The 13,761-nt window shown below is 41.3% G+C and overlaps 1 protein-coding gene across 3 annotated transcripts; it reads right to left on the reverse strand.

Annotated features, from left to right (window-relative positions):
• Window positions 1–1,569: 1,569 nt before the first annotated feature.
• tubgcp2 (tubulin gamma complex component 2) lies at window positions 1,570–13,425 on the reverse strand. Of its 3 annotated transcripts, none has more exons than XM_080746886.1 (18): window positions 13,318–13,425; window positions 12,687–12,868; window positions 12,323–12,451; window positions 11,862–12,035; window positions 11,253–11,412; window positions 10,807–11,014; window positions 10,206–10,405; window positions 9,600–9,789; window positions 9,241–9,386; window positions 8,814–8,994; window positions 8,412–8,592; window positions 6,093–6,265; window positions 5,507–5,635; window positions 5,273–5,393; window positions 4,558–4,701; window positions 4,074–4,190; window positions 2,640–2,803; window positions 1,570–1,837 (listed from the first exon to the last, which is right to left on the reverse strand). In XM_080746886.1, the coding sequence occupies exons 2-18, from the start codon at window positions 12,834–12,836 to the stop codon at window positions 1,762–1,764; spliced, it is 2,643 nt and encodes an 880-aa protein (XP_080603012.1). In that variant the 5' UTR covers window positions 12,837–12,868; window positions 13,318–13,425; the 3' UTR covers window positions 1,570–1,761. The 3 variants fall into 3 exon arrangements, with proteins under 3 accessions (XP_080603012.1, XP_080603013.1, XP_080603014.1); XM_080746887.1 differs by having other exon boundaries at window positions 13,288–13,374; XM_080746888.1 differs by lacking the exons at window positions 12,323–12,451; window positions 12,687–12,868; window positions 13,318–13,425 and having other exon boundaries at window positions 11,903–11,959.
• Between the last annotated feature and the right edge of the window lie 336 nt (window positions 13,426–13,761).

Consider the following 13,761-nt stretch of genomic DNA (forward strand, 5'->3'; position numbering starts at 1 on the left):
GTCTTATTAAGAAGTGGAGTGGAAGCAGCCAAGCCCTCCATCTAAGCCCCGCCTGACTGACTGTCCAGTAAACTGACGTCACGTCGGTTCCTTATCGGGGACTCGCATATTACCGGTAAGTCACGGTTGGCATGCAGTTCAGATGTCACTGATTAACAAAAGGAATACATGCAGGCTGCTTGTTCAGGCCAGGCCAGGCCAGTGGTTCTCAAACCTTTTCATGTCATGTCAAGGTCAAGGAGGACCCCCCTAATTGTGTTTTTTTTTTTTTGGCAGCGGACTCCCATTTGAAAATAACTTGTGTGCCAGCCTGCCAGGACTCTCCCCCAGTACCCCATACACGATTTGTTATGTTTCAAACAAATATTCCAAATACCGTACTATTTTCAAATTGCAGTTGTACAGTAGAATATATGGGGTTAAAGTGGTTCAACTTTATGCCATTTAAAATTTAGCTGGGGACGCCCTAGGGGTGAGCTGCATATCTATACTATAATTTTGCGAATGTCTGTCTGAGTGAGTGTCTGTCTGTCTGTCTGTCTGTCTGTCTGTCTGTCTGTCTGTCTGTCTGTCTGTCTGAAACAGCGTTTCTCCTCAGTGGCTGGAGCAATTGATCTGAAATCGCATCACCATTAGCATATGAACACACCTGACATAACTGTGAAGCCCGTTTGTCACTTTCACAAATCGTATGCTGTATATTAGCATTTTTATGGTGTATCTACTATCTATTCTGCATCTAGCATGAGGCACATCTATTCTGCATCTAGCTTGAGGCAAAATGTTTAACCAGCTCTGTGTGTGTGTGTGTGTGTGTGTGTGTGTGTGTGTGTGTGTGTGTGTGTGTGTGTGTGCAGGCAGGCGGGTGTGTGTGCAGGCGGGTGGGCGGGTGGGCTGGGGGGGTTAGCCATTAAACGAAACGGGTATTTCTTACATTGATGCTCCTACATATTATCATGCAAGCACCAGTTAAAGTTACTTTCCATCCCTCATATACTGTATGCACAGTGCACATCCCATAACCCACACACTGCACATCATTTTGGAGCTCATATCTTTGAACGGGTAAGGGCTAGTTAGTTACAAATATGACAGTAGCCTACATGGCATTTGACAACACAACATAAACATTCTACATGCATGGGTCCAAGTTTATTTCCTGTTGCAGTGTTTGTATCAGTAGCTGACAGGAAATATGTTTGTCAGTATCAGTAGCTGACAGGAAATATTCTAGTACAGCCTCTAGCTCCCTAGCAACGCAACTGACACAGACTATTTGTTTGATAATATAAATAATGGTAATGAACAACATCAAGAGGACATTCTCAACATTTGTGTTTTCTTGAGAGGAAATTTGATTACAGAGGTTACCTCTGTTTAAAAAGGTTATTCTTGTTTGGCAGATCTTTGAAGAGGTACAGTAGCCTTCATAATAACATACAATAAAGAAAAAAATATGTTCTGAGTTGTACAAGTGAATATACTGTACTCAGAAAGTCAACATTCTTCAAAATGTACAGTACACTTTAATTAAAGCATTTTATTTATACTGCAAATGTTAGAGCACAAGTAATTGTCTAACAGTTACACAATTACATTTCTTACAGTATACTCATATACAATGACATCTTCTTGTGCAGAACTTCTTTTACACAAGAACGAATATACATTTTTGTGGGTAGCCGGCATTGAACAGATGGGAAAACATGAGGAAACTCAGGTTATTATTGATGGAGGAGCTTGACTGAAATGTTGAAAATGCTATGCTGCTGATTTTTGACTCCTCTCAATAGCCATCCTCTCCAGACGCTCAGTGTAGAATCCATTGAAATCCAGCCTGAGGAATCACAAGAATAAATCTGTTAGCATTTATATGTATTCATTGTATAATTATTACCAACAGCACTTTAGAGCTGAGCTCTCATGCCCCTATCATAGTAGGCACCACGGTGATAAGCTATCCACCACGGTGTAGTCTTTTTAAGTCATAAAACTACAACATTACGTCATTACTCGCGGTGAAGAGCTATCCACCGTGAACCCCGACACATCTCTCTGTTTTTACTTTCAGACAGATCACCCCGTTCACTGATTGCTCGATCTAGACCAGTCAGTCACAGTGATAGGACTTCACCGTGACTGACTATGATGGCCTCCACTTGTTTTCTCACTTTAGGTGTATAGCTTATCACCTAAAATTTGTGGTGATAGGCTCTTCACCACAGACTCTGATAAGGGCTTTAGGGCCTTATCTTGCACACCACCTTACCCCTTATGCCTAAACCTTTTTGTAATTTTTTAATATTTTGAAAAACACTTTCAAATAGTTCAAATAGCTAAATATCATTTATATATCAATAAACATCAACATTTTGTGAGCTTGTAGATTGGCTATTTGATGATCAATTTTAAAATGTTTTTCAAAATAGTAAAAAATTACCAAAAAGTTTAGGCATAAGGGGTAAGGCAGCGTGCAAGGGCCCTTAGTGTTTGAGCTGTATCACACCTGCACAAATATGAATATTTTTCAAAAAAGCTGAATCAATACACTATTGTCATTATGTTCACACAGAATTGACATTTAATAACTTTTGTGACAGCACTTTTAAAGTCATTTCTCCAGTGTGTGTGTATAGTACCTGTAGATAATGTTGATCATGCTGTGTTCACAGTCATTGGTGCTATATATGCTGAGTTTGTCCAGCAGGTCGAGCAGCAGAGTGCTGAAATTGCTGTCAAACTTGCTGATGGTGGCTTCAAAGCCAGCGTCTGACTGAAGGGCCTCCACATGATCAGCCTGAAGCTACAGCCAGGGAGAATGGGCAGAAAGAAATGCATTCAACAAACAACAAAATGTACATTGTGCGTGTGCGCACAGAATAGCATTTTGTGGGCTCAATGAAATAAACCTGGGCCTTAATGCCCACTCCACGACTTAGTTAATACTTTATTAGTCAAAAATGTAAACAACACAAAAAAGTCCTGGGGACTGCACCACTGTACTTCCTTTTTGTGATCTATACACATTAGATGCAGGGTATGTTGCTCACTTGTTATCCTAGTTGCTTCATAACATATCTGAATCAGAGGTTGTGCTAGGGTTTTAAACTCCCGGTCACAGTGTCTGGAATGATAACAATTACGGACATAATTTTTAATGCATGAATGACAAGCAGGTAGACAAGCAGGTAGCCAAAAACAACAGTTAACAGTTAAAGGACGAAAACGATTTCAATGTGAAGGAGTAGTAGGCTAGAGAAGAAATGTACACCCTTATCTTGCATAAGGGAATTAATTATAGGTTACAGGCTACAGGTTGTGTCTGTAAGAAGTGTGCGTAATGATTTCTCAACAACATGTTGCGTCATTAGTTTTCTAACACATGTTCTTCAGAATAATGACTAATAGCCTAAAAATAAGGGTTAGATTCATAAGGTTGATTGATTTGCATGAATCAAACTAGGTTGACGTGACACACGTCACACTTGCAAATTAATTCTGTCTTACTATTTGAATTTTCCCCATTCAAGTCAATGGGGAACATTTATTCAGTAATACATTTATGGCTATATATGGAGATCTCTGTGTCAGTCCTTGATGCCAAACGGTTTGAAACCAGCACTAGCTTTGCCTCTTATATCATTACCTGGTATTCAGAACAGACTCTAAATCAATGGTTCTCAACCTGTGTGTCGGGACCCCCAGGGGGGTCCCCAAATTATTTTGGGTGGTCCCCATATGATTACCTTAAAATGCAACATTGTTTTCTCACTCAACAGTAAACAAACCAGTATAAAGTTTAAGTGTATATTGGGTATCTGCCCATTTCTAAAGTGACAATTTGAGGACTTTTTAATAGCTCTGAAATGACAAATTAAACAGAAATTGTGAAAATAGCCGATGTAGATCTGCTATTTTCACAATAAAACCGTGTTGTACAAAATGTGATGCCTCAACTCTTAGTGCTCGTCAGGGTGGGGGGGTCCCCACCCAGTTAAAATATGATTCTATTGGGGATCGCGGCCTGAAAAGGTTGAGAACCACTGCTCTAAATGTCACAGTTTGAGGTGTACCTTGGTGGTTAGCTTCTTTTTCTCTGTGTCCTCAGAGCATCCTGCCTGGGAAGGAGGTCCTTCTTTCATGACATGCTCCAGCGACAGCCGGTCCAACCTCATGCTCTGGGTGAAGCGCTACATCAGCCGAGGAAAAAGAGGTTAGTCACCTGGAATGTGTTGCTTTTATTTCTTTGGGTGGGCAAAATACTCTTCAAAGTGTTCCACGATTCCTCTTCATGTTTTTATTAAATTTTAATTTAATCCTTTTTCAAATAGAGCAGAGGAGAAACGTTTGAAAGCAGTGTGTGATTCCTTTAAATTGAACACATTCTTGTCTTGTTACTTTCTTAGTTTATTTGGCCAACATAGAACTAAGAAGCATCCTCCTTGTATCATTTAAAGTCAATACATTAAGCAGGATATGGCTATTATGTTGGAAGCCACCAGGTCCAACAATTTTATTACACAAAATGTATTATTTAAATTTGTCATGTTCACCAACCTGCATGGTGTTGGTGAACGAGAAGCAGATGGACATGAGCCTTTGAAATATCTTGAGTAGCTCAGGGTTGGTCAGCATGCAGTCCTTCAGACAGTTGTCCAGGAAGCTGGTGTGGTGGCTCAACACGTCATCAATGTTGGACGCCTGAGAGGGGAGGGTGGTTAAAACTTCACCAGAAAAAAATAAACGAACAACATTCTTAGATAAATCCTAAAAGAACATCTGTAACGGTCATACTTTTTCCTCTCTACACCAAAGCTCTTTGCCGTAAATAGCTGTTTTTGGCTATAGTTCTCAGCATATGGACACTAGGGTTCAAGTTGTAGATTGGAAGATTTGGAGGACCCCCTGAAGTAACTCTAAGGATCCCCTAGGGATCCCGGACCCCCTGTTGAAGACCCCTGACCTAAAATCTTTGAGCTTGTAGATTGGCTATTTTTTCTAATTGTGTGTGACACTGTAACAACATAACATTAATAGTGCATTAATAACAATAAAAATAAACATAAAACCTTGAAATGAGATACATGGAGATACAAGGTTTCTGCCCAACAACAACAACAACGATATGTTACGTGGCTTAACTACCTGGCCATTGGCGTCCCCGCAACAAACAAATTAATCTAAGAATAATAATGATGAATCAGACTATGCTCGTTGAAACACAGGGTCAGTAGTCTTTAGTATCAAATCGGACCCATTAACTTTCACTCACCGATTTCAGGTTGTTCTCCATGATGTGCCACGTGGGCTCCATAACCTCAAACATCATGTAGTACTGGATGTTCTGCACAAAGTTCAGCATGCGCTGTCGCAGAGCAAATGCCCTGGCAAACCTGCAGAGAAAGGAAGGTCAGAATAAATGAGTGCAGAGGTTTTAATATGACTTTCTCAAATGAAATTGCATTTAAAAGAAACTGGGGATGTCAATAAGGCGCAGATTACTCACCATTTAGCAGAATGTAAGGAGTACTGCTTTGCATCTTTGTTGGTGATCCACACATTGCATAGCAGCCTCTCCACATGTTTGCAGTAAAATATATGCCTGAACAGCATCTGGTATCTAATCAGCGCTTTCCTGTGAAGAGGTGAATGCACAACATGATCACTGAATTGTAGGAAAATATATATATCTGAACAGCATCTGGTATCGAGTCAGAACGGGATGGTATAAATACACAGAATGAACAATGAATGATTCAACAATTCTTTTGTGAGTCATAATACTTATGGTCAATTCCATTGATTTTCTTTGGGGGTTCGTAAAATGGACCTATTTCTTTTTATTTTTCTGAGGACTTTATGATGAAACTACTAAAATGCATGACATTTGACAACTTAACAGTATAGAAAACACCATTACAGTTGCTATTGTCATGTTTCTTTCTTTTTTTTAACCACTTGAACAGTAGGAAATTCCCCTTTGTCCACAAAATGGGAACAAATAAACAAACACTGTGGTCACTTTGAGAACGGTTCAACACCAAAACAAGACTATTATTTGGTTATAGCCTGTGCCTTTGGCAAGCGTATACCTGCTGATGATGAGTGAGAGTGGCCATTTGACAATATAGTCAAATGAGAAGGCCTCCAAGCCGCTGAGGGCAGCCTCTGTGGTGTCTGCGTTTATGATGGACTTCTCCTGCTTGGTCTCAATGGCCAGCACCCTCAGCAGCTGGGTGATGTTATCATGCTGCATGAGGTCGATCTGTGGAAACGGTAGACGAAGGTACAAATGAGACATCGAGAGGCAGGAAGTAGGTAGGTCAGCCTGGCCATGGAGAGGGGAGGACGTGGCAATGATGACCTAATAGTGAACTGTAACACGTCACCGATGACCTGTCAATTAATCACACTCGGGCATGGATTGAAAATGGATCAAATTTTGCCGACTGAAGGAATCATGCAAGATGAGATCAGGGACATGTACTAAATATTTGATGGCATGATTTTGCATTTGGGATCCTACTGGTTTTACTATGGCTGACAAGACCTGTGTCTAGATCTATTTCAATGGCTCTGGAATTGTATACATCGCTGCTGTTTATTTTCATCAATCTCCTACATGCGTTGACATAGTTTGTCTCAGACATTTTGTCATTACTGGTGACAGAGAGTGGATAAAGTATGTGCTATTCCTTAACTAATTGCCATCTGGTTGTGTTGGTTATAGCATAATGCTGCCCTGATTTGAACCTGGTTTCCGGCTTATGTGCTGAAATCTTTTACCGTTAAGCTAATAGAGCCGGCCTGCTTGCTTGGGGGATAAACTGAATCTTGACCATCAGTTCAACATTTGTGTCGGATCCTGTGTTTAGGTGAGACAAAATACAACCACCCACTGTATAAGTTATATTGTATTAACATACTCTAACATACAGATTGGACAAAATATAAAATGTCATTAAAAAAAAGGCTTTAATATACCTTATTTACAGTATATGTGTATTGTGTAATAACAGACGAGATGCTACAGTAGACTATAGTTCCTCATTGGCACCACAGACAGAAAATAAACAACACAGTATGGAGAGGGATTATCCACAGCTTCTTCAAAACGGTGGTACATTGCTGACAGATTGCGGAAATAAAACAATATCACGAGCACATTGAGTGGCAGCCCAATCACACGCGATGTTCTGTCGGACGTCGGTTAGACTACGTAGACACCTTTCAGCAAAACGACAATTCTCATTCCCATCACTAATCACTTCTGCCTCAGTCTGTGTTCACTCATGAACAGCTCAACAAAACCTTCTCCAGGGGTAAAGCAAACCAGAAGCGTGAATGTTTTAATCGTAGGAGGTAATAACTGACAACATTGTTTATAAGGGCCTGCTTTGTCTAGAAATGGAATGCCTTATAGGTCCTAAAAACAAATGCTCAAACACTTTTAAATAACATATCTAATGACTTCTGCTTTTCACAATTAAAAGTGTCTAAATGTACACAAAGATTACGTACACTCAAACTGCAGTGAAAAAAGCTGTGTTTTTTCATGTCTATTTTAAATAATGTGCCCATCACATGTTTGGCTGACAGGAGAATCACATTGTATTTCTGACCAACAGATGGAGCTGTTGAAACAAACAACGCCAGTGACCTGGTTGTGAGCTTGTAGATACTGTATGTCATACCTCAGGGGTCTTCAACGTTTTCAGGCCAAGGACCCCTTACCCCCCGGCTCCACCGGGCACGTCGAGCGTCGCGTCAACGTCAGCGCTGGGAACGCTCCCGTTTTAATCAATGAAGGGTGCTCCACTGCCGACGTCAACGCCAGCGTCGGACGCTCACATTCGCCCCGGTAAATTTTTTGACGCCGTCCGGCACCGGCACGACACCGTCATTTTGGTGGAGCCCTAGCCTTAGCTGAGAGAGAGATGAAGCAGGGACCCCCTCTGCTATCATAGATAGATTTGTAGTCTTGTTGGACAGCACTCTCGTCAGTCTATGTTGGATTCATGTTAATGTGTTTTTTCAGACATTTAACCACTTAAATTGTCGATACTTTTGTATCACTCAGTACTTGGTATGCTCTTTTTTTAACCTCTACAAAACATATTTGCCGAAAATAGCCGATCTACAAGCTTTCAACGCCTCGGCTTGTAGGTCTGCTATTTTCGGCCAAGGTTCTCCTCATAATACGGAGGCGAGGGTTCAAGTCGGTCATTTAAAAGAATGATCCAATCACACAAAGATTTGGCGGCCCCCCTGTAGTAACTCTGAGGACCCCCTGTTGAGGACCCATGTCATACCTACATCCCATACTGTATAATAGGAAAGGCCTCAACACCCAGAGGTTTTAGCCACAGACTTATGGTTCTACTCAGAACCACAGGCCAATTTACACCAACCTTCAGGTCGTCTTTGAAGGGGTCTGTGTTGGCGGTGCTCATCCTCAGAGCCAGCTCCAGCAGAGCCTCCAGTCTAGGAGGAACGATGTCATCCACTGGCTTTTTCAGTTCCTCATCTGTCAGGTCCATGAAGTGGACAAAGAAATCTCCTTTGTCCATTAAAAAGTAGTGTTTGATTGATCTAGGAAGAAACAAGTACAACATTGAAAAACAGCCTAGTAACAAACAGAACCACCTTTAGCCAAATATATACAAATATGCCTAATCGCAATTATTTTGCATAATTGTCGCAATCTTTTAAGTGTTAAATGTTCAATGCCAAAAACACAATTAAATTGTTAATCGCAATTATTTGTGTGACAACTAATCGTCAACTTAAATTTGTAATTGTGACAGCACTACCTGAGACGTGACACCAGATCCATTTCCTCCATGAGGAAATCCAGTAGGACCTTGCTGGCATAGTTGTAGGCCTTCTCGATCTGCTCCACGTAAGCCCTCTCCTTCAGCGTGTACAGGACCTCCTTGGCATCGGGACACGTCACATCGCGGCCGCATTCTCGCACCACGTTGAGGTATTTCCCTGCAGAACCACAGAGGATAAAACAGAAAATTGCTTATTCTGTATAGAATGGCTGCACTGTTTTAATAAATAGTTTGCTTAGCATACTGCTGCACAGTGCTGCAGCCTGGTGTCCAGAGAAGGTCATTGTCAAGGTGTTTCCACCATCCAGCTATATGGTTTCTACTGGCACTTTCTTTTTTATTCTCAAAATAAAACAAAAGGGGCAATCATAACGTTGTACAAGTTAGTTACCCTCCCTCTTACCTGTGCTTAATATTTTGTCCGCCATTTTCTGCAGATAGGACGGAATGCGATGCTGTACAACTGTGTATCTCTGATCCCAGTATTTGTCATTGAAATCTTCCTGAATGTTCTTTTTCTGCAGCTCGTGTTCTTCAACCATGAACTCACTGTAGAAAAGGTTTTTATAGAAGCACAAAATATTTAGTTGCAAATGTGTTGCTGACTGATTAATAATTGATAGCCTTATTGCAACGCAATTGGCAGGTGCAGGTCATACATATAGTATATATTTTTTGTCGTTATTCCACAACGCTGTTTTTCTTTTATTATAATGTATTTATTTTTATACAGTTATTCTTTATTGCTTTGAACATCTGTACCTGTACGGGTCCTTGATGATGCCCCTGTAGATCCACTTCTCTAGTATTTCAAAGTAGGGCACGCTGGCTGCTTTGGTGAGGTAGAGACATAGCTCCTGAGCTTGGCTGTCACCTGTGTAGTTGAAGGTGCGGTCATGGAGAAGGCTCAGTGTTGAGCCGCCCATACAGTCCCCTTTGTCCACCGAGGACGCTGTGAGGGGTGAAATGAAAAAGCTAACCATTTAGACACAATGACAAATTCTTGAATTGCCATGCTATGAAATGCCAGCAACTCTTTCTCTATCTCTCTAATGCTGAACAAATCACAAACACATCACATTTCATTCCTTTAAAGTGTCTCTACTCCTTAGATAGGATTGCCAGACCTAACGCCAACCATGTGGCATGATGGCCCTAAAATAACTATCTCTAAAATAAACCTAAACAGAACCATTTGATTAGTGGTGCTTGTTGGGTGGAGTACTCATACAGCCTGGCTGGGAGGCAATTCTGACTGACTAAATTCAAAGCAAAAAGGTCTGGTTAAAAAGACCTGTTTCACCTGCATGTAAAAGACTGTAGTTAGAACTGCAGTAGAGACCAAAACTAATTGAGTCCAAGACTAACCTATGGAGGCCAGTATCTCCATGGTGCGCATGGTAGGCTGAATGTAGAACCAGAGTTTCTGCAGGGACAGCATTCCCTGCCTGTGTAGATGCTCAAGCTGATTGACAAGGATCAGGTACTCCTTCATCAGGGTCCTCATAGCCGCTGTCAGAGCATGGTTCACCAGGCCATACTCAAAGGACGATTTCTCCTCTGTGAAACTGTGGGGCAAATGAATTAAGTAAATTGGGTCATCATGGTGGTTCAGTCTGTTGGCACGCTAACCACATATTATTATATAATAATGACATGTGTCTTGAATTTAATTTTGGCTTAAGTGGGGCATGGCATTGGCAGCACCGCTTTTCTCAATTAATATGTATATATTTGGTACAAGTTGCCCACGGCTTGAGTGCCACAAAAGTGGTGGCATCCCTTGCTAGATGAGTTAATGGTATTTATTTCAGATATTCCAAATCATTTTGGTCTATACTACTTTGGGATTAAGGCCAAATTATTTTTCGTTGCTGGTTCTTGATAAAAAAAGCCTCTATTGTTGTCGGGCGATAAAATATAACTGAGCTCTTATTTTCCCTTTAATGGATGATGACTCTCTGCTCACCGTGTTATGGTGGAGTAATAGGAGGCAACTGGTAGTATCCGGTTCACCAGCTCCTTAATGGACATATCGAGTGTGGGGTCGACAATGAAGGAGCGGTTCTGCCTCCCCAGCACGGGCTGGGCCGTGATGTCTCTCCCATCCACTCCGACAAGCACAAACAGCAGGTCCTCCACAAGCGCTTGTTCCTGAGCTGTCAGTGGCATGGTGCCTGAACAGAGATGTGGGGTACGTCAGCGATGTCATCAGCAATAATGGAGAAACACCATGTCACTAAACATTTCAATACTCGAGTTAAATGATACACATAACTAGTGTTGTTAAATAATTGAAGGAATAGAAATTGTTAACAGCATCTAGATTCTAGTGCAACAAAGACATGTTATATTTGCAAGTGAAGCGGCAATGAAAATGTGTGAATGGAAGAGTCCTCCACATGTGAAACCTACCAATAGCCACAATGGGGTCTCCCACAGGCGTGGAAGTGGTGATGAAATCTCCTATCAGAGCAGGCCGGTCATAGACCCAGTTAGGATACACAGGATTTGGCTGTGTCGGGTTCTTTTTGTTGTGTCTGTCTCTTAGCATCTTCCGTGTGACCTCAGCAGACTGCAAGCACATACCAAAAGAGATCATGACAGCAATCTACATTTTCCCTTAATTCAGCACTTTCTTAGTTAAAATATGAGACCTGTACATACCCAATACCTTTCAGCCTCATGCAATAACTCAAACTATACTTACTTATATTTCACACAGGTTTTATTTTCTGAGCAAGGCAACAGGTTATGACCAAAATAACTTGATGCCTTCCTCGTTATATTTTTTCACAGACAGAGTGCCTTGGAATTCTTTTCTTTGCTTAGCTCCACACCATTTTGGAGCTAAGCAGTACTTCTTTGAAAAACCTTTTTTTGTTGTATATTCCTACCTGTATCACCCAAGAGCACCTGTCTATTAGAGCCCACTGATCCCTGCAGCGCTTCTTATTTCTCTATTTATATGATTATATCATTATGCGTCTATTGATCTATTCTCTATCGGTGCGAATTGCCAACCTGGGGAACATTGGAGCTGGTCACGTTTCCAAGCTTCTTACGCAGCTCATCCAGTTCCTGCATGGACATCTTTGTGGTGGTTGTTGGAAGAGTGTAACTGGTGGTTGTGGTTGAAGTTGTGTTGGCAGAGGACTCTGACCTCTCTTTGGCATTCTGCTGCAGACACTGAAGTGTCTAGGGGGGGGAAAAAGAACGATTATGTTTTGGAGAAAAGATACCCCAACACACTGTTTGGGGCAAACCAGTAGCTGATCCAGTGGCTCGACCACATTAATCCCCAGTTCAATTCTGTGTTGCATGCCATTCATTTCAATTAATGCTTGGTACTTTGACTTGAGAGTACTCTCTGGACTGTGTTAATGCAGTTAATTTATCTGGTAATGGCTCAAGAGAGGGCAATTGTGACACTGTGTTCTTGGGAAGCTGAGACAGACACAATATGCTTAGAAATAACAAATTACCTCTTTGTCCTCGCTGAGCTTGGACAGTACATAGACCAGAGGGTCCAGACTGCGGACATTCTTTGACTTGAGCTCATCGTATTTCCTCAAGAAGTCTTCAGGAGTTTTCGAGAACTCTGCGATTTTCACCTGTGAATGAGAACAGCTGCCACATGAATCACAGCAACATCTCAGGATTCACATTCATCCAAACCTGACGTTCTTTAACATTTATCAAATTGGACCCAAATTACTGTAGGTCTTTGCGCTGGAAGCCAAGTTCAACAACAGAGGACACTAAAGTAATAGGAGCAGCAAGCAGCAACCCATTCTGGGTTCCATCCACAGTTAAGGAATCACTGACCCAGCCCCTGTAAATGCCCACCTTAGCACTGTGAGATGATACTGTCGTGGTGACATAGGGAGTCCTGTGCTTCTGCAGCAGGTCTATGTAGCCCTCTGCTCCTTCACCTCCACGCACATGAAGCAAACTGAGTAGCTCGTTGACATCATGATGGATCCTGAACTCACTCATGGCTCAGACAGCTGAAATGACCAATGATGATGCTAGATCAAAGAATGAAGAGACACACACACACACACACACACACACACACACACACACACACACACAGGGACTAAGAGATGACCAAGTGATAATCCTGCAGAAATTAACTCATTCAAATGTTTATCACTATCTGTTGTGTGCTGTCTCTGACTAGTGTAATAATTAATATGTTCTAAACGGATTTCTATAGTAGGCTATCTAGATTAGAATGAGGTGATGCCGTTTGCGAGGACCATCTCTGCATCCTCGCAACTGCATCACCTCATTCTCATCCGTTCTCAGTCTAGCTAGTTAGCTAGTAGTAGTGAGCTAATATCCACTGCGAGCTAAATTAATGAGACCAAAGACAGCAAGCATGTTCCAAAACAATGCAACTAAACGCCCAAACTCTGGGGTATTAATAAAATATTGATATTACATCGATCGCGAGTCTTCGTATTCCACATACCAGTCACTGAGTCCAGTCCAGTGTTGTTATAGTAGAGACACTGCGCGGGCACATCTGATGAACGTTACCATGGACGTGAACGTTACCAGTAGCGTTCTGCTTTCGGCCTTCACAATAAAAGGTTAGTTGACAATTCACTTTCTTGTTTAAGAGAAAATAATAATAATAATAATACATTAAGTATATAATATTTACTCAAGTACTGCACTTGTTAAGTACATTTTTGAGGTATTTGCACTTTACTGGACTATTTCAAATTTACTATACTTTTACTTCTACTCCACTACATCTCGGATCCAAATATTATACTTCTGCATAAGTATTTCTACTTTTTTACTTTAAGTACATTTGACTCCAATACTTTTGTACTTTTACTCAAGTACATTTTTTTTATTCCGGACTTCTACTTGCAAGTTGCAACAGAGTGTTTCTGCATTGCAGTAT

The sequence above is a fragment of the Nannobrachium achirus genome, assembly GCF_963921795.1.
Source record: "Nannobrachium achirus genome assembly, chromosome: 18".
In the NCBI taxonomy this organism is placed as follows: domain Eukaryota; kingdom Metazoa; phylum Chordata; class Actinopteri; order Myctophiformes; family Myctophidae; genus Nannobrachium; species Nannobrachium achirus.

Coding starts and splice junctions, on each gene's coding strand:
- tubgcp2 (XM_080746886.1), bottom strand. CDS start 12,836: ATGAGTGAGTTCAGGATCCATCATGATGTCAACGAGCTACTCAGTTTG. Junction 12,452..12,686: donor TATCATCTCACAGTGCTAAG/GTGGGCATTTAC, acceptor TCTCATTCACAG/GTGAAAATCGCAGAGTTCTC. Junction 11,015..11,252: donor AGACCCCATTGTGGCTATTG/GTAGGTTTCACA, acceptor ATCTCTGTTCAG/GCACCATGCCACTGACAGCT.